The following is a 21,025-nucleotide window of genomic DNA, read 5'->3' as shown; positions in this document are numbered from 1 at the left end:
AACGAAAGTTAGTGGTAGCAGGATGATACGTCGAAGGCGTCTACAGTAATCTGATTGTTATTCTCCGAAAACATAACAGGGTGACAAAAGCGAAAAGTTCCCGAGTTAGATCACAATCATGTGTACATCAGGATAACATCGACCATAGGACAATTCGAATGGTTTTGCTATCCGATTTTGAGTACCCCACATCGATCCGAAGTGCGCAGTTTATCGTCAAGAGCGAACGGTAGGGTAATACAAATCACGGTGTGGGTGAGCCAACAAGTCTGATCAATACTTTGGCGTAACCGTGGAGTTCAGACTCGACAGGAACCTGTCCAGGAGCAGGAGGGGAGTTCTGTGGGAAGCAAAAGGTCAACTTTTAAACAGGGAAGGAGTGAATGCGACGGCGACAAACCTGGGAAAACACCAGAGTTGCTGGATATAATCCTCTCTGATGTGTAACTGTCAGGCAGGCTATCGTCAGACTTCAGTTTCAATATAGTAAATATACATACGGTGTCTCATGATTGTTTTATGTCACTGCTCCTCTACATGGTCATAGGAAACTTCCAAGCTGTTGGTCTTCTACCTTTGCCCTCAAACAGTACGACATCCTCCAAGTTATTTTCTATCACGTTTGAAAACGAACCAAAACGCCCCAGTGCATCTGGTAGCCACTTGTGTGATTCATATAACCAGCTCATGGCACCATTTCCGAAAACAAGTAGGGTTTGTCAGTTGCTAATCAGTGCGCCCCATAAACGTGCATTCGCTCATGTTACAAGGCCAAAGAGCATTCATCACAATTTAATTTGATGAGTGTCTGGAGTACCAGCTCATCGTAGAGCCTTGTGTATGTATCTGTACAGTTACGGAGCGGTTGTTGCTCTATATCCGACTCGGAATTCTTGGATAAGACTCTGATAAAGTGCAGCAGCACTCAAGATTGTCCACTGATCACAACACGCGAGAACAAGAATGAATTTATCAGTGCCACAGAGCTTCCCGTCATAGCCTACACAGGCAAGACCACCAAATCGGTTGGATTGTGTAACAAATGAAGATAAACGCTCAAGAATTTCACTATACGAGATAAAGAACAATCACCAGAAAGGTCCCGATAAATAGGTCATCTGTGACGGCGCAAACCGCGAGGTGGACAGCACATGACTTGGCAGAAAGGCGTGAAAGAGATCACGAAGAGTTTGGGTGTTGTTGGTGTTGTACGCCTCCCAGGATGGGGTCCCCGTGACCCCGTCTGTGCTTGGCTGGAGACGTTGCAAGGGATGGCGGCTAATCGATGTCAGTGGCGTTCGCGCTGTCAGTTTATTTCCAGGTTGTCTGATTGAGCGGTTCGAGGTGTAAGCAACTCAGTACGCTTGACATAGGCCAGCACTAGGTCCCCTTCCTCACCNGTTTCATTATTCAGTGAGGCACACAAAGATAGGTATTACATAACCAGCCACGAAAAAAGCCAAACGTTGGTAGTGAGAAAATCTAATCACTCTTCGCGCATACTATTTCGTGTGTTCACTCATTCATTCGATCGAGAAAGCAGAAAAACATCAGGATCTAATATCATCACACCTGATTGTGTGACAGACGAGACGTTATCTGTAGGAACAGCGTACGAAAGCATGGTGTCATGAGTCTTCCGTTTAGGAAGAAACGATTTATCAAGGAGAAGCGCCTTGTAAACGCTGCATTTCGAGATTTCACTCGTTTCAGGTGCAGCAAAAAAAACATGCATGTTTTGTATGCAGAAACCAACATGATCAACAGATAGTAAGACAAAACAGTAGTAATTCAACTCACTAATGGAAAGACGCGTTCGCGTTGGCCCGGATTGCTTATGAGTTCACTCATGTTGTGAGCAACTATTCCACGATGCGGGAGAAAGAGAAAGAGAAAACCAATGCAGAAATATTGAAACAAGCCTAGAAACTTGGAAACAGAAAACCAATGAAATAGAGGATTAGAAAGCCAGGAAGTCCACGTTTCGTCCAGCGGCATGGGATTCTGAGAAAGATACAACTAACTTCCCTGATACAAAGACCCCGAACTTGTAAGACAAACAAAAGCACTGACATTGCTGGACGGGACTTAAGCCTAAGATCCCTCGCTTGTCCAGTGGGCGCTCCTCTATCGCGGACGATGGCCAACTTCGCCACACTTATGTCCAGTAAGGGTACGAATAGTTTTGAAACAGAATTGGATTCCCCCACCCCCCGACTTGTTCACTGAGGTCGATATTCAGAATTATCCTGAGCTCCAACACTTCTTCATTTAAGCAATACCTCAAGTCTATCTATAAACAGGTGGCACAGAAAGTAATGCCATAAATCAAAAGTTACTCTTAGTTAGGAGGGAACTGCTTCAGGAATATACAGGACACAGGGCCAGACCGCTCATTGGTCCGCGTTTCTGTTAACTGGCAAAGTAATTCGGATTACGAGTTGCAGTGTATCACTGAGTAAAACTCGCGCGTTCACTGTGACGTCACTCTCAATTCAGACTAATCCAAAGACTCCATTATAAAAAATAAATATTTTGATGGAGTGATTTCTGTAAGGCATTGGGTATAAAAAACAAATATTTTGACGGAGTGATTTGTGTAAGGCATTTCCAGCTGGTAAAGCTGAAAAGCTAACTTGGATAGATGCGAAGCAATCTTCGAAACAAATGAAGGACGTAGAGTGACGGTTCTGTCCGTAAAGCACAAGGTTCAGGTCAGAACTGGAATGACCTCGCTGTGTCAGTGTTGAGGGTAAGGGCTGTATTGTGGGTCTGCAAGCAACGTTGAGTCCGCATGTATGTGGAGGTTGGATAGACCACAGTCCCGAACGCGCCAAAAGGGGCGGTTTACGACGAAAACCGGACAGCAGTGTAAACTCCCGATTCCTTTGACCACCCCTGTTATGTAGACACACACACACACACACCGATAAACGAGGTTAAAATAAAACATAAAACCACGCACTATAACAGGGGCTCATAATGTTGTGAGCCATCCTGAAAAATAATGACCCTTCTGATGACTTAACTGAGATTGAGGTCGCTACTGCTAGAAGAAAATCTGTCAAAATAAACCTTCCGTTGGGAATCGATATACAGAATGGAAGAATTAGTGAGCTGAGAAGTATGCTCTGCTGGAGCACCTCGATATCTGTTCATAGACAAACTCCTGATGGATGCTTCTCAGCGAGATGAGGATGACCAACGGTGTGGAATAAACGCCTGAGTGCGAAACCAAGCCACGCCACTTATTATGTTGCCAACAGATCCAATGAGGTTAAGTCCCAACCTAAAGCTGCCACCTTAAAGTGGTGGTCGGGATTGAGTGCTGCAATGATTCCGCGGACTACACTGGCTGGAAATTCGTTCCACAAGGTGTAACCATGCCAGGAAGCCCAAAGGGGAGAAGCAAGACCAAGAGCAGCGAGACTCCGTACTACGATTAATCGTGCTGCGAGGCGGTCTGGGGTAAAAGCCGTACTGTCCTGTGCGACAGGGGTGTGAAAGCAGTAAAGTATTTCATCTAGGCGACCAGCATGTCCCTATCAATGGAACCAGTGATGCTGCCTTCCCCAGACGAAGGACGGGTTAGAAAAGGTTGGCCCTAAAAACCGCACACTCCGACCGCCCAACGGTTGACCGTGACCGCGAGTGCATTATGCAATATGGTCGAAATACTTTTGAAACCAAAGAGCCCGGTGCTGCTCAAAAGCCACCTGCTGTGCGCAGCCGGATCAAGAATGAGGCAGTAATGCCTTATTTCCTGCGGCCTCGGATTAGGCCGACGCCCTGCAGCCGAGTCGGTCAGAGTGTTGAGTCATCGGCTCCGGGTAGGGTCCTCAAAGAAAGCCCTACTATCCGCTGCCTCGTGATTCAGACCTTTGAGTCAGAGGTTGGGGGCGGGGTCTCCGAACAAAACCCTACGTCCTTCCACTGCTTGTGGGTTAGATTTTTGAGTCAAAGGCTCAAGGTTGGATAACTCACCAAACCTCCTTCCTCGTCCTGGGCAACCGGGAGGTATCGTTTGCCCGCGCAGTCCGATGCCCACCGATGTCCCCCCCTAACCCCTTCCAACCGGACAAGCAGACGCCGATGGGTCATTTGACTGTCAGTTATCTGACCAAAGGGCCTTATGCTCCTCGCTGTCTACTAACAATAAACAAAATAACACCCCTCTAAATCCACAAGATCCTCCCTATATAGGATCTCTCTCTATGTCGAATAGGCAAATAGACGATGATTGCTGAGACCTTATACTCCCTTACAAATGATGCACAGTGTCTCCGAAACACACATACAAGACCCGAGCGTGGTTATGTATCTCAGAACGCCTTAAGGCGCTGCTCGCCAACTCCCGCGGCCGTGTGAAGGTTTACGAAAAGCTCTCATCTGAGTTCACCACACCAAGTGGTGTCCGACAGGTCTGTCCCGTTTCACCTTTCCTCTTCAACTTCGTCATTAGTGCGATCATGGAAGGCTCACTAACAACCTCTAATGCCTGTGGGGTCGAAGTGCTCCTCGGGCGTCCGCTCACAGATATGGACAACGCAGACGACAGCTCTTCTTGGATCTGACTCCGTGGTAATACAAACAATATTAAATAATCTAAATAACTCTGCCTCACGGTTTGGCATGGGCTTCACACCTCACAGTGTGAAGTGCTAATACAAGATTGGGTGAGCTTGAACCCTAGCCTAATGGTTGCGAATGAACCGGTTGAAGTAGCAGACAAATTTGTTCACCTGGCAGCTGTATCAGTCCCGGTGGTCTCGCGAAAGGTGATATTTTCAACCGGATCGGGAAGGCCGGGGGAGCTTTTGTGAACCTGCGTCACCTGTGGCGTAATCGTGACATCAGCTTATCTGTCAAGGGTCGAGTTTACAATGCTGCTCCATATTACTATACGGATCAGAAACCTGGCCGCTGCGCATCGAGGACGTCAAAAGACTGTCAGTGTTTGACCATCGATGTCTCCGGAGCATTACCCGAATCTGGTGGGAACACTGGATCAGCAATGCTGAAGTTCACCGAATGGCATTCGGGAGAAATAACTCACCCTCGATAGATGAACTGATCACACTGCATAGGTTGCGCTGGCTTGGCCACGTGTTGCGTATGCCAGTCGACCGAATTCCTCGAAGGGCTCTTTTCGCACAACCACGTGAAGGGTGGAAGAGAGCCAGAGACGGTTAAACGATAACTCGGCCGCGAAGTGTGAAAGCCATTACCAGCAAACTCAGCTGCGCTGGTCATTGCCATCTTCCTGGATGTGGATCCCGAGACGGGACACATCGATGGTTGGAGACATGGCCCAGACACGGCCCAGTCGCGCCCTGGGGGCACATGCACCCAAGCTATTGCCTTCAATGCATAGCTCCCTTCCCGATTCCCCCACTTAACAGTCCACTGAGACTGCTGTAGTTACGGACTAATTTACCAGCTCCCTCCTCCAGCAGCTACCTACCCCACCTCTCAAAATTATCGGAGAACGAAACTGTGGCAGCCAAAAAAATTGTACGGCAAGTAAGCGGTTATTACAGCTGACAAAGATGAGATAAAGTCAGTAAAATTGATTTCCCGCGACCTGAGTGCATGAATACAGTGCGATTCCGCTGGTTGGAACCAGATTAGCACACTAAGTTGATCATGGCATGTAGGATTGAAGAACTAACATCGGTAGATTGTGGTTGGTTTGAGCGTCGCTAACACATGCGACAGTCTAAAGATGTGGCTTCAGTGAACTGACCAGACTCGCCCGCCCTGAGCTACGACTGATTTAAGAACAGTCTTGATGAGCGCAACGCTTGAAGAGCAACCAGCAACTGTCTTTCAACCTGAACATGCATTCCTTGTTAGGTGGTCAACGGAAACAAAGGAAAGGATGCCGAAGTATTGAATAGTGAAATTTGCAATCGTCATACTGTCACATTGCTCTTGACACACCCGGAAAGCAGATCTCCCCATACTTCAAAGTGAACGACCCTTAACTGTTCCGAAGTGGATGCTCCTTGGAAAGAATATTATGTAAGAACAGAGCAATTGTCCAAGCTGAAAACAGGTCGACCTTCTTTAAACGTATGCAGTTTGGCCGTAAAATGAAGAGATTCAGTCCACCCTGGGTCGCACTAAGGCCTAGCGAGACAGGTACCAGTCTACTGTACACAAAAGAGCAGACAAGACTTCTGTGTAAAAGCGCCCACTATACACAGTGCCGCAGAACCAGAACATTCCATCGAATTCGCTTATCTTGACATACTACGATAGTCAATGCAGTTGCTGATGACCAATCGATCCAAGATCTACCTGGATAAAAACACTCAACAACGCAAGTAACAGTAGCTATCAACCCGAACCCCGAAAGCAGCTCATTTCAGTTTGTATACAGCGTCCCAAAGTGGCGCGGTCAACCTGTGCTGAATAGATAAAACTGCTACTGTTGGCAAGTCATTGGTGACCTCCTCGTAGTTTTCATTTATCAAGTTGACGAAAGCAAAAGTGATGCCACCAGTTTGGTCTCCAGCTGTACTCTACAACTTGACACATTCCATTAATTACCTGATGCTGATAAAGAAGCAGCCACATGGGGGCGGGACAACTATCAGATGGAAAATTAATTTTGGCATCTTTCGGTACCACAGCAACCTTGTACTTGATGCAAGTCACGCAGCAGCTATACATCAAAAGACACTTGAGGTGAAGCGATTGAATTCATTTGATGAGAATACCAAGATGCCATGAGCCAAGATTCAGTGACTCCAATGAAGTCCATCATCTATCGAAATAAAGAAATGCATGTATCCCTGCTGAAGGTAAACAGTGATGTACAAACTACATGCGAACTTCAAAACGTGCTGACTGTGTTTCGAGAGTGCAACAACTTCATCAACGTGAAGGAAATGTAAGCCATTTTAGTACTACACCGTTTCGGTGCACATCTACAGTGTAATTCCGATGCACGACGGCTGAGATCCCACTGGGAAGCCTAAATCTAGCAAAGAATGGTCGAAAAGTCGCACCTCAACCAATGAGTTATCTCGGGCTCTAATGAAAACTGAATGATAATTGAAATGGAGATTGGAGCGTGATTACAGTAAAACATGGTAGCTAACCGAGTAACAGATCGCAACCATCAAGCAGATCTGCTTCGACTAGTTCGCGTGCCAATACGTCTGCGGAATCTGTATTGATAGAAGAGGGAGGAATAGAAGGGACAATGTATGAGTGTGTAAAATGTTTTTCATTTTGCCCAAATTCCTCTGACAGAAACGGTAAGTTCGTCTGCATCTACACTGTTTCACTGCTGAAAGCGAGTGCTGAAGGAAAACTATCAAAGTTGACTGAATCGATCGATTCATCTGAGGTCAAGATAGCGTCATCTTGTCAAAGACACGCAGACGAATGGACCAGGCGGACAACACATGTGAAGAGAGTAGAGACAGCAGAGTTTTCATCGTACAAGTAAAATCAATCTACTGAAATGCCGGGAGGCATGTAGGCCAGGTTGCCCAAGCCTAGACAGGAACAACCGAGATGCTGAGGTTGGGTGCGAACTGTGGACCTTCCAGTTGAAAATTTCACGCCTTAACCAGTGAGCCATCTCGAGCCAAAATGCTGTAAGCCAGTTTGTTGATGGCATTTTCAAGTTCCTGATTTCAAATATAAAAAATGAGGTTGAATAATTTGCTCTACATTTATAGGTTCCGTCTTTTGAACAAACTGTTCGATCAGCGTTATAGTTGAATGATTCAGATGCAGAACGACATTAGAATTTGATAATTTTTTCTTGGCATTAAGAACGATTTATTGCAGGTTATTGCCGGTTATGAATAATCGTAAATGCTCAATGGTAGGACTCAGTTCACTTCATTGTCAGTTTTTGCAGAACACGGATGGCACCAGTGAATTCTTCCGAAGCTGTCGGATCACCATCCATTGGTATTTAGTATGCTGTTGACCCATGGGCTGTCTACGATTTCAAGTACAAGAACACAACGGATGCAACCGTGAAGGGGAAACAGTTGGAAAACCCCGGACCACGATGCTAGAAGAGGCGCGTGTTCTTTGGTTCGACGAAGTGCTTTGTTGATCCGGTCAACGGGCCCTAGGAGAATGATATTTGCGTTTCCGTTTGTACCTTGGATACCAGACACTCGTGAGTCTTAACTGACTGTTTCAAAAATGCATTCGTGACTTTGGCTAAGTAGGATATCCTGTAGGGAACACACGATGAGGTGGCGTTTCCCGATCGGATGTTCGAGAAGCGCTGTCAGAATCGCATTAAAATAAACGTTTGCAAAACTCTCACAGTCACAACATTTGCTAGATCCACGGGCATAGCGATTACAACAAAATGTCGGAAAAGATGACGAGTCATTCCAAGAACCAATAGGGTTACAAATAGAACTACCATCGGTTTTCATGGGTCTTGCAATCTACAGGAAGCCCCTGGGGTGACAAATCAAATGAACTTACCTCCGGAGGGATTCCTTACAAAAAGCACTTACCTTTGCCAGGAACGTAGTTAAAACTAATATCTTGAAGTTCATTGTTTTGTTTGGGGTTGCGTTTTCGAAGAGTTATGCGGTAGCTAGGACCGGCACCCTGTCAAGAGAAGCAAGACATTAACAGAGACAGGGAAGGAGAAACAGGCGAACAGGTGCACGTTCAGTGAATAGTGACTGGCCTCTATCAGTAAGGAAAGATCAGCGGTGCACATATTCTACACAAACTGACGATCTCTACGCAGCAAAACCCTGATGACATCTCAAATCGCTAATGAAACGTACAACACAGTGGCTACGTTCATGGGACAAGTCAACTGCAAATATTCCGGACAAGCCAAACTATCCAAAAATGCGGGAAGAGTGGTGGCAAACTAAGTGAATATAAACAAAGCGCAGACTGGTACGCTACGGCTCCTTACAGGAATATGCTGCATGCATGGTGTGCGACACAAAAAGCCGTAAAGCAAGAGATAGGTTGCAGAGATTACTTCGCCATGCAACACTTACGGCATCTTCAGAACCCGCTGACTGACAAGCTCCTGTGCCGTATGTTGAAGCCATGGCCTCGGCAAATTCGCCAGGCATCCTACTAACATTACCGTCCGGAGACACAGGGGTACAAGCAGGGGCGGGGGGCAAAGATCCATAGCCGGAAACAACGGATGTTCCGCACACATTCGGATCGATCAACCCAGTTGCTGCTGGTGGCATCATAGCCGCACCCACATGACCCAAAGTGCCACCGACGGGCGGGGAACCAGCTATCACAGTATCGACCATCGGATCTTGCGCTGCACCCAAGTGGTGAAAGCGATGTCCACCAGCGTGTTCAGTACCATATTCAGGTTCATCGCTGTCCTCCTCACTATCTGGACCACTTTGTGAGGCACGAACGATTGTGTCGAAATTCCATTCCGTACTGTTCGTCTACAACATAAATAAATCGGAATCAAAAATCCAATAGGATAAAACACTAGGTTAAAAGAGGAGCCATGACGGGGCATAAGGGAGTAGGTTCGACAAAATTCTGCAGGAATAATGAACTCACATTTTTCTATGTTCTGCCCTCAGTTTTCTGCAGTGCGTTTGCCACGCCAAAATACAGGTGGTTATATGGATAGGGAAGTTGGGTAAACGAGAATCACAAGTTGCACTGCAACCCCGAGACTACATGCAGTTTACAGATGGAGTGCGAATGGTGGCTTATTTTTGTGGCAATTCTGAGGACCACAAAGCAACGCTTCTTTAAAGGAATTACAGTCCAAGATATAGAAAATTAACTAATAGCCGGCAATACCAACAGGAATACGGCTGCCCCGCACCGCTTCGACAGAAGCATTCAGCCAAACACCACGAATTACACCAGACTAAACCCGAGTAATGTCACATTGTTCACTAGTGAGTAGTTACATGGTGATAGATCCATGGGGAAAGTCTGTCCACCTGCATCGAGCACAGGAGTGAAGCCAAATATGCAAGTTGTGTGAAATAACCATATGAAGAATCTAGTTGTCATTTGCGTGGGCGAATTTTTACCAAGAATGATGTGATACAGTGGTCTCTCAAGAGGTTAATGTGAAAAATATCTCATTCAGTGTGTTGTCGTCCGGAGGCAAGCCGACCCTAACAACCGAACAGCGCTTCAATTGGACGGATGTCAGGTGCGGGCTAAAAACCAAACGAAGGTATGCCTGGTTGGTCACAATGCCAGCCAATCTGTATGGAGTATATTTAGCTTGACGTTTCTCGCCCTCTCATGGAGATTCTAGCACCACCTTGTGGAATGTTCTGTGATTGTCCTGTATCACCATGATGGGCGGAGTAGAAAGCCAAGAACCGATACAAAGTTGCACGACAGTTTAGTAGACCACAACAGCTACCCTAACTGGGAATAGATGGACCGCTGCGTACAACTTAAGAGCATCAAAGAAGTGACTATCCCAAGCCTATTGCCAATGACAACATGGGTTGCAGCACTCGGTGCTGATTTGGACGTCGAAAAACCACCGGATTTAGTCACACGGGAAAGAGGATCGTCATCTTAAGGCAGCATACAAATTATGAGTACCGTAGACGTTCATGTTGTTGTATTCAACAGCCCAACACTGGTTCCGCCTTGTCAATTTCACAGCACTATTTAGTACTCATGAGTAGCACTCGCTTTGCTGAAGATGCACCATCTTGCGTAAGCGAAAGCCATGGGTAATGACAGCAATCAGCTGAAAAACATCCGTACATATCCTACGCAGATTATGTATAACTTCCAAACAGTGTTACGTACAACATTATTAGGGAGTATTCCTGAAGGCATTCGGTAAACAAGGCTTCAAACGCGCACGATAATTCCAAAAAAAGCCGCACTCGTTGTCCTGATCAACTAGAAATAATTATCTGATCAACAGCTGACTTTAACATCACGTCAAATTTCTGAACAACGAAACGAAGTAGAGTTCCTTGAATTGTAAGACTAATGTGAAGTATCGTTCAGCAAGTACACTAATTTCCACGTTGAATTGGCTTAAACGAGAGACTCAACAGAATCCAGATGAATCTCTTGATAATCTTCGAACGAATGTAAGCACAGGTCCGCCTCTTGTTTCAGAAGAACGCCCACCTGATAAGCCACAAAAGCGAGACCGGATTTGGATTGTCGAAAAGTTTCCAGAAACTTCATAAGCGTTATATTTTCGTTGCGCGAAACTTTGATAACAATCCAAACAATAAGCGGCACAGTTCAAAAAACAGACCCGAGCTGAAGTTAAACAGCGCAAACGATAGGATAACACAAGCGACAATCCTGAGTGAAGCGACGGCAGGAATCCCTGAATCAGCTCTGATAAACCAAAACCTCAAAGACGAAATTATCCCACCCCATGAGTGTAGCAGCGAAACGAACAAAACAGATGCCCGTTAAGGATGTGGCGGCCACTGTCTTCCTGCCATCTCGAAGGAGACAGGTGGAATAACACTCATCCCGCAGAAGTAATTTCGCTACATGTAGTTGTAGTAGTATCATTGAGCCATCATCGCAGCTGATGCCACCGGATGCCTTCCGCGACTGAAGAACCTGATACACAACCGAATAACTGTTTTCCAACCATCTGGTTACGAAATCGTGGACGCTATTGTCCGAAGATCCCATGCCTCGTGACCGTACAATACAGCCCTTACTGTAAGCTGGTACACGCAACCCTTCAGACCCACTGATACGCCACAACTTAGCAAATGTGAGTTGGACTTTTAAGATTCGTGCACTGACTTCATCAGACAAACTTCGACCAGAGCTATTACAATTACCCTAGTAAGCGAGCGAATCCCCCTCCTGAATTGCAAGAGGCACGTTCAGAGACCACAGGTTCTGAAACGTGACCTTGTACTTTGAAGGTGTAAGGAGCATATGCTGGAAGATGGTATGAGCTTGTGCTTCGTCTTTAAAAATGAGGATGTTTTCGTCTGTGTACTCCAGACTGACAAGGCTCTCACTAGCGACGACTTGGACGCCGGGACTTCGAAGAGCTTCCAGTGTTCGCCTCATCATCTCATCAGTGACGAAGGTGAACAAGAACGAAAAAAGTATCAAGAGCGAAACAAACCTTCGGACCACGTTTCTCAGACCGATCATCCGCGTGTTTGTTGGTTCGCGAGATTGGTGGGGGTATTTCACCCCCAAGCATAACTCGACACAACAGCTCTCGGTCCTGGGTAGAGAAAAAGAAAACAAGAACAATGTGAAATTACAAATATGATTACACTAATATAGTCAAAGAACTATCTAGAAAGATGCCATTGTATAGTGAGGACATTAGCCTACCGTTTCAGTCAGATATGCGTACGATAGCTTAGAGGTTCGGACGTGATGCTCAGACCGAGGGGTACAGGCCTACCTCTGGTGTTTCAGTTGAAAAATCTGACAGCATCTTACAGGTGAACTTCGGCACGCATGGTTAATATGCACGTAATCAGTGACATATCCGAAAGACTTGATTTGCTCTAAAGGATTTACACGTCCGGATGGGCAGTTCTCGAATCCAGTACCCGATCAAATGTTCTCCGTGATTTATTTTTTTATTTCATTGCAAACGTGGTTGTGTTCTTCAGATGGAGCACTAGTATAACCTGTATTCATCAGGTGGGCACAAAACACCTATGATTTCATCTTAGAAGAAAACGTAAGCATCTGAGCAGTACAGTCAGTAGGTTATGGTCCCAAACGTCTGAAAACAACTAGCTTTCACTCAAACTAAGCCCAACATATCGACCGAATGGAGTGAAAACATCGTCGCCAATGCGGACACAACAAATCCTCCTCATGTGGGAAAACATGGAGAACCGCACAGTAGAATGAAACCCCCTCGTCCAAGTGAAAAAGCGCCATCCTTATTCATAACAACTGCAAACCGGCGTGCCACCAGGACTGCAGTCTCCAGCATCAAGACGGACAAACGCAACCACTTCTCACAGCAGACCACAGTGAAAACGCGGATGCGAAACTCGGAATTCCACTTTATCAAGTGAATTAATTATCGGTGGCTGATTCACACAACTGGACGGAGCCCTCAGTGAGATAACAGAAATTAGTTAAAGAAATTAGTTAAAGATCACTACACCTCCAGAGACACCTTCCTTCACTTCTTCAGCTGTAACACCCTACCGGTGCTCAGCTGCCATGCCACCCGAACGGAGTACGAGGGCTGAGGTACTGCCCAAGCCTGGACAGGAGCCGTCAAGATGCAGAGGTTGGGCTCCAACAACGGGGCCTCATGTCAGTTAATTCGCGCTTTAACCATTCAGCCTTCTCGAAATCCGCCAGAAAAAAGGCTAATAACTCATTTTTCTTCTCGGGAAACCACCGCATCTTAGACATTCAATTCGACAGCAGCTGTCGTCTTCTTCCAGTGACCCGGGCTCAAGCACAGTCTGCCTTCTATCCTAACATTGAACATTCCCCCTAACTTGACCCAAGGCATTCGGAGAAATGTAAAAATCGGCTCAAAGTTTCAATTACGTACAATTCCTCAATATTGAGTATTTAAACGCGACAAAGGTTTCGAACTGTGAGTTCCGGTAATAGGACTGCCGCGCCTGTGTTGTGGGACAAGATCACGCATGGAATAGTGTTTAATCTTCGAGGCTTTCATTGTTCTCCTGTGTTTATTCTCAAACTACTGGCAGATAGTAATGTGTGCGTATCCGGAAGATCCGATAGTGGCGCTACGCTAACGTGCAAACGAACTGCTTGTCCGTAAGTTGGCACACGTTGTAAATCGGTGCATACCCGAAACATACAAAATGACGGCATTCCGAAATACAGAATTCAAAGAGCCGCCAGTCTAATCCAGAGTAGAAAATTCCGTAGAAGGCTGAACACTTTAACACGGAGAGATAGGACTCTTCGATGAGCTGCAGTGGTGCCTTCGTAATTCAACAAGGTTGGACCTGCGTTGCTCCTGTACGTGTGCTGTAGTTCGAATGCTTAGACCTTCCTCCATATGTATTGAGTGGAACATAATATTCCTATGATATTCGCCATTCTGAAGTTGCATTGAAAGGCATGTACCAAAACGGGACAGGAGGCAGATGATCTTTAGGCGACAGGGTATAGTATCAGCTTCAACTAGTTGATAACTCCCATCAGCGGCGCGCCCAGACAACCAAAACTTCGTATATCGCGGAGCAGCTGTCAATTTTTTGTAGGAGAATCGACTGCATACTTGTTTACCGAGGATAAAGGGTAGTTTCGGGGTGCATTAGTCAATAACGCAGTAGTTTGCTTACCGTTTGGTTTCGACGTCACTTTCTTCAACAACATAAGTCGCGACAAAAAGCAGTGCACGAAAGCAAGTGTTCCGCGGTTCTCTTGAGGTCTTCGAGTAGCACACCGCTAACGACATAGCCCACCCCCACCCTCAATACGAAGATTGGTGTCACTTAATCACCCATGACAAGACTCCACGTTGATCCATCCGTCCAACCTAGCTATGGAAGTAACTCTTTGGACCCACTAAACCTGCATCATCCTGCGCAGGCGTTCAGCAGAAGTCGTACAATTCTTCCGGTTATATTCATTAAATGATGGATATTCTGTGACTGGACACTGTACTCAGCATCTATTCTAGGTCGCTCAGAAAACTGCACTCGCTATCTGGCCTCGTTCTTGAGGCGCACAACGTACTTTAAGTCAGCTGACATTCAAATACGGAAACAAGTCCAAGTGTATGTGTACTACTTGAAAACACCTGCCCAAAAAAGAGTTCGGTTTAAAGCGAAATTTACATCAGATAATCACAGGGATATACTCAGCAAACAGAATAGTCCAAAAGGCACCACCAAGCCTTGATCATTCTGGAGGAGATCACTCTCGTATGACCGTGTTCACTGTCCGTCGATCAGGTGGTCACGACGGTGCCTGCCGCGCCAAAGGCTGATTGTGATGAAACGCTCACAACGGATTGATCATACGATGAGATGCCGTGTGATAAAATGATTCAGTGAGGAATCGACGCCATTCGGTGATGCGTGATTAAGTAGTTCCGGGGACCCCGATAAGTACAACTGTTACCAAGTATAAACAATATGCTCAGGCTTTTCAGACAGATAGGGTATTAAATCGTAAGACCCAGGGAATACCAAGCCAACATGTGGCATAGTGGTTATAGTCGAAAATTGGTGATCAAGTGACCGTTAGAGTGTGGTATCCCAAACCTGTTTTTTTCGGCAACACTGACGGAGGAACAGCCCGTGTTCAAAATGTGCAAACTTAATGTACGAGGAACATCGACACACCTTAGACACAATCTACGCCCTCTTTGTTCGAAGTTAGCCCAGTTTGCGGACATCGGGTGTACAATACAGGTCGTCATCACGCATACTGACTGTCGAATAACAAGGTGGCAGAGAGAGCTTATCATATGAAATCCAATACTGTAATGAGTAGATGCGTCAAGCAAAATTTATTTCCAGAAGCCCACAGGCGTGAGCTATCGATGGAAAACATCTGTGACGAAAAGTCATCACTACCTAGGTTTTACCAACAAAGACCAAATGGGGGAAGTGCTGGCACATTCATCGGTCGCCGTTAAAGCGAAAATTGGCACACATAATGAACTTTACGGTAGCAGTAGGCTGTTATTGGACTGGGGATACCTAAATTAACGGTTAGTAACTTTAGTTTCCTCGCCATTATGAGCTCCCCAGGCACTTACGACATGGTACGACATGGTACATGGCGTTGAGTGTTCACTCTTGTCAATGGCTTTCACAACTGACCCAGTATGATGGACACTTTGTGCCTAATTTGCAAGTCTTGACAGTGCTGGTGCTTACTGCGCATTGAAGAGCATTCAGCATTCAACCAATTGTAAAGTTTCCGATCTACTGAGAATACATCGTCTTAGGAGGGATTGGTAAACAATCGCTAGTTTTTAACTGGGCAACGTTTCGATTTTGACAAATCTTCATCAGGTCAAGTGACCAGGTCACCAAGTTGGACAGGTTTTGAGACAGACGAAGAACAGTCAGTAAGGGTCAGTGTTGAATATCAATTAGCGGATCTTGTCGGTTGGTGTGGGGAATTCTGAAATCGAGCATTCAGCATTGTTTGTCCTCTCTTCAGTTTCTGCCCTTCATAACAAACATTGTTACGTACACTGGAAGTCATCTTGTCTGATGGGAACAGTTGGTAGCACGCCCCCAAATGGAACGTTTCCCTCGTTTCACCAAATTCCTCTTCCACGTCTACCATTCCTACATATTTTAATGTTTGTGATCATGTCCTTCAAAAATAAACAATAGTAGTAGTACTGCTCGTGATAATTTACAAGCAGGGGTTACGAAAGTCTAGGCTAAATACAAATTAGTTTACATAAAGTTGGCTGGTTGAATCTCATTAGTAGTGTTTCACCGGTAGCTATCCACCAGAGTCCCATTTGCGCCAGCTTATCTTGAACGTTGATTGGGGCAAACTAAGTGATCAGTGGTTACCGCTAAGGTTCAGAAACCTGGTTTTCACACCAAGAAACGTCTAATCGGTGACTCCGGACCAAAAATGCCGAGGTTCGTACGGTGGTTTCTGGGAGAAACAAATCACGGCTATGGATGACCTCACGAGGTCTTATACGTTGCGCCGGTTTGATCAAGTGCTCCGAATGCCAAGGGACCGTAGCATATTTCGCCTCACCACACACCAAGTGGTAAGGTCACGACCTGGTAACGAAGTGTGACAGCTATTACCAGCCAACCGGGTCGCGTTGGCAACCGCCATTAACATGGACTTAGGTATCCATACAAGCCAGATTGACAAGTCTACATGTTGACGAACACGATTTGATCACGTGCCTAATGGCATTATTATGCCCGAGCCGCTGCTTTCAATGCACGACTAACCCCAACCGAGACTAGCGAGTTATTCTCTAAATTACACATTAAAAATTGGATTTACATTTCGACGTTTTAACCTGCGGCCTTCAATGCTCAAGTCAACCGCAATCCTTTATTCCTCAGTGAACAAAACCGTGGGAACCGGAGTGCACGGTTCATAGCTGTGGTCCGCCCAGTTTCTTCCTCATTGCCAAAGTTACCCTTAATGTTACGGGTCCTACAAGTACTTGTCTTACACCACCGAAGCAGGCAGAAACTTGCGTTATACTGATACCTGTCCACGGAAGTTGGCATACGGCCATAACAGCTAGTGAGAAGAACCTAAGGGGCTGTCAGTGGTCAAACCATCGATTTATCTGTAAGCACACCTGAAAAATCAAACCCACATAAACAGAAGAGAAACGAACTACTAACAGTGAAGTCACCCAGAATCAAACATGACCTCCCATGGCAGTTGTAATGTATGGGAAAAACCGAAAAAAACTTTCGGAGAAAATCATGTAGAAACGAAGACAAAAGGGCTGGGCAGGAGGCGTACAGTGAGCGTGCGTGACAAATGTGCTTGCACTTTCAACTGCTTTCAGCGGCAGAGGAATCCACAACTAGTGAGCGAGTGATTCAGTCCTATAATCTAGCACAGACTAGAATATGGAATTCAGAAGCAGTCCGTTCATACTACTATGGGTTAATGTACTTACAGAAGGTAGCCCATTCATGTCTGCTAGTCGAGACTGGAAATGAAACAAGTACATCATCCGCCTCCATGCACCGAATAAGCAGAGGCCCGAGCAAGTGCAAGTAATCAGGGAATCCCTGTATTTCCGAAGTAATCAACAAACGAGTGGTTGTTTGCGATGAATTTGTAGAATTATCGCTGTGACTCTTTATGAAGTAGACCGTCCCTTTTAGTAATGTCTCTGATATGAATCTGTCAGTTATTGCTACTCAAAGTAAACGCTACAGTTTATAGCTGCGTAACATGAGAAAGATGCGCGTGGATCCGAGCGAGAGGCATTCCAACACGACGCGAATTTCGTGGGTAAACGTAACCGCACGAAGGAGAAGCCAACTCACATTTGTGAATGATACGCTCAAAATTGCTTGATCCATCTTCCAACAGGCCCTACCAAGTGGGACAGAATGACTATGTGAGGAAACCTTGCCTCCGGCACTACACCAGACGCATACCATCGAAGAACAGTGAGCAGTCTTCTCGGACAATAAGAAACAAATTCAATACGTTCAAGGTCCACGGAGGTGCAGGCTTGGTCATCTCATAGCCAAGATCAGTAAGGAAAGTGCTAGCTGGTTGGAAATGACCCAATACTGGCGGCTGTATTCGCATCCATCTAACTAAACACACACCTTGTCTTGTTCACAACCGAGACTCAGCCAGGGCAGCATTCATGAGTAACGGCGCCAGATTTGCGAGGAAACTTTGCGATAAACCCTTTTAACACAGCTCCAAGGAGCAAGTCCCTGTCTGCCTGTTTACGATCGACTGATAATAGTCGCAAACAAACAGGAGAATTCAATAAGAGATTCGAGAGGCACTGAAATAAATAATTGATAAATAAATAGGCAGCGAGGGAAAGCTTTCGGTAAACTATCCGACACACCTTGTACTGGCCGCAAAGACGTGTCGACGCGTATAGGGGTCATGCTACGTGAAGCTGAAGGACCGTGTGAGCAGAGCAGCTTCCTTGATATACGGTTGGCAAGGGTAAAAACGTGTACAGTCGAATCACACAAAAATTGTGGCTTGAAAGAGATTGTATGGGTTCTTGGTCAGGCGGTGTTTGTAGAATGCTGGATCTTTTAGAGAAGAGAGTAAACTGGGAAAGCGTATTTGTGCGTCATTAGATCTAGCGTTTCGTTGTACAATTAACAGTTGCTCCTGTAGTCGGTATACAAGTTCATTTTAACTACGATCACTCAGACAGGTCTCCGATAAGTCTCCGATAGAGGGAGATCGTTGTCATAATGTTAGCGAGAAACGGAGAAATAAACTAATCAGACAGTGGTATCGTACTGCCATGGCAAATCATACTGCCAGACACGCATTTGATAAAGCAACGCCGTCTGCAGCAGGAAGCCTCATCAGGAACTCATTATGAAGGCACTACATCAACCGCGCTCATCCTTGTCCTGCTGCGCCTAAACACTGATAAGATCACGATTTTTTCTGCTCTAACCGCATTTTCAACATCCTTCACAGGGAACGGCGTACACACAAGAGCAAACCAGCACAACTGTTCCGCCCGGAACAGTCCTCAAGGAGAATGTTTGCTATGCAACCAGAAACCTATTTCCTAATCTACTCGTTCCAAGCCGCGTATACGAACCACAGTCACACCGCGAAGACATCAATTTTCAAAGATCTGAGTACGCCACAGATACCCTGCCAGCAGAGACTATATTTTACCACAACAGACGTCGCAAATAGTGCAACTTACTGGAAGCTGTTGTGTGCGAAGTTCACCGGCAACACTCCTATCTAACCTCCGGCCTCCGTCTCTCGACTTCCCCTGTCTAGACTTAAGCAACCTGGCAGTATCCCAGCCCTCGTGCGTCCTTCAGGTGGCGTGTTAGCTAGACACCGAAAGGGTGTTACAGCTGAATGGTTAGGAGCTGAGCTCGTAGGACGCAAAACTCCCGTAACGTACCTAGTAGCCAGAAGAACGACGCCAAAGTATTGAGACATGATTTCCCTTAGTACGTCGGATTTGAGCAATAGCGAAAACGTACGAATCATTTTCTCAGGTACAAAGAGCGTTCGAAGCACGGACAACTAGTGCAGTCTCACAAACTCGGTAAACTCCCACCTAGGGAACTGTTTCCCAGATCTCTGGGAATGTCCCATTTCTTCATCTTCTCCAATAATTCTGTCCAAAAAATTCAGTGATTTCGAATCCTAGCAAGCGTCGTCAAGCGTCAAAGTGGAGTCAAACAATAGGAGCTATGCGTAATACCAATAAATAATAATCGTTCAGCTGTATTACCCATTCAGTGCCTAGCTACCACGCCACCTGAAAGAAGAACGAGGAATGAGATGCTACCACGTTGTCCAAGCCTAGACAGTGGAAGTTGAGACACCGGGTTTGGACTCGGACCATGAGTCTTCCGGTCAGTAAGTTCAGACATTAACCACTGAGCCATCTCGGGCTCGAGTAATGCGTGTGTTAACGGTTCTCGTATGGTTCATTTAGAATCCCCTCATTTTCTGAACAAATATAAGAATCATTCGTAACCCCCGGTCTAACTGGAGTTCAGCATCAAGCGCAAGAAAGTCCTTTTAAGGAGAGCACGGCTTACGTGCCCACTGCGCACAGTGGGCTAAGTCATGCTGATATCACGAAGGGAAATGTATCATGTCCCGCTTTTTTCCAGAACAACTTCAATCCTGTGCTTGTTTCAGACTACGCGTACTAGTCCCTGTCAAAAGTGCACCTCGCTTCCACGCTGTAGATTGTTCAACTATATGGCAAACCTGCACCAACAACACATTGCGAACCCACAGAACACTGGTAACATCCGTGTTCTGTCTCACTGTGATCCAAACATGATTTATTCCCGATCCATCGTTCTGAAAAGGGGAAAAACAGACGGAAAGCAAAGATTCTGAGTTGGCTTATCACAGATACTTCATTTTTCTATTTGCCATACGTGAGCAGTCAGGCAGCAAGTAAACCACTGACATCGAACCGCGCACAGATCTTTATCCTTTGGGGCATACAGCGATTCAAGAGGACCGATCACCAGAACCCATTCAACCGTACTAGTCTTCATATGCCTGCGTAGTGCCACCGGTTTCTCAGATCGCTGTACAACGCGAAAGTAACAGTTTTTGGCAACTGGCGACCCTAACTGTGCAATAATGAGGTACCTACCAAAAGCGCGAGTCAATCACACTGCTGATTGGGAGCTCGCGGCCGAAAGACTCAAACTACTAGCCGGAAGATTGCGGGTTCGAAACAGCCCGGAGTTTTACGAGACGCGCACTACTGGCGATTCCAAATAAGGAAGAAACAGCTGTGCAGTGTTTCTCAGCACTTCAGCATAGATTGAAAGGACGAAATCTCCACTGAAAATTCCCGAATCTTCTCACACTACCAAAGGCTTACCCGGGTTTATAATACGGAGTA

The 21,025-nt window shown here is 46.0% G+C and overlaps 1 protein-coding gene across 1 annotated transcript in view; it reads right to left on the bottom strand.

Moving 5' to 3' along the window:
- The window catches only part of T265_01458 (hypothetical protein), a gene marked incomplete at both ends in the record, with an annotated part of 42,605 nt that overhangs the window by 5,100 nt on the left and 16,480 nt on the right, over positions 1-21,025 (bottom strand). The window contains 4 exons of the mRNA XM_009165499.1: positions 7,110-7,178; positions 8,505-8,601; positions 9,012-9,431; positions 12,098-12,202. Coding sequence (XP_009163763.1) covers positions 7,110-7,178; positions 8,505-8,601; positions 9,012-9,431; positions 12,098-12,202 — 691 coding nt within the window. The remainder of the gene's footprint in view (positions 1-7,109; positions 7,179-8,504; positions 8,602-9,011; positions 9,432-12,097; positions 12,203-21,025) is intronic.

Source organism: Opisthorchis viverrini, assembly GCF_000715545.1.
Source record: "Opisthorchis viverrini unplaced genomic scaffold opera_v5_16, whole genome shotgun sequence".
In the NCBI taxonomy this organism is placed as follows: Eukaryota; Metazoa; Platyhelminthes; class Trematoda; order Opisthorchiida; family Opisthorchiidae; genus Opisthorchis; species Opisthorchis viverrini.
Note: the sequence above shows the minus strand (reverse complement) of the source record. Positions and strands in the feature narration are given on the sequence as shown.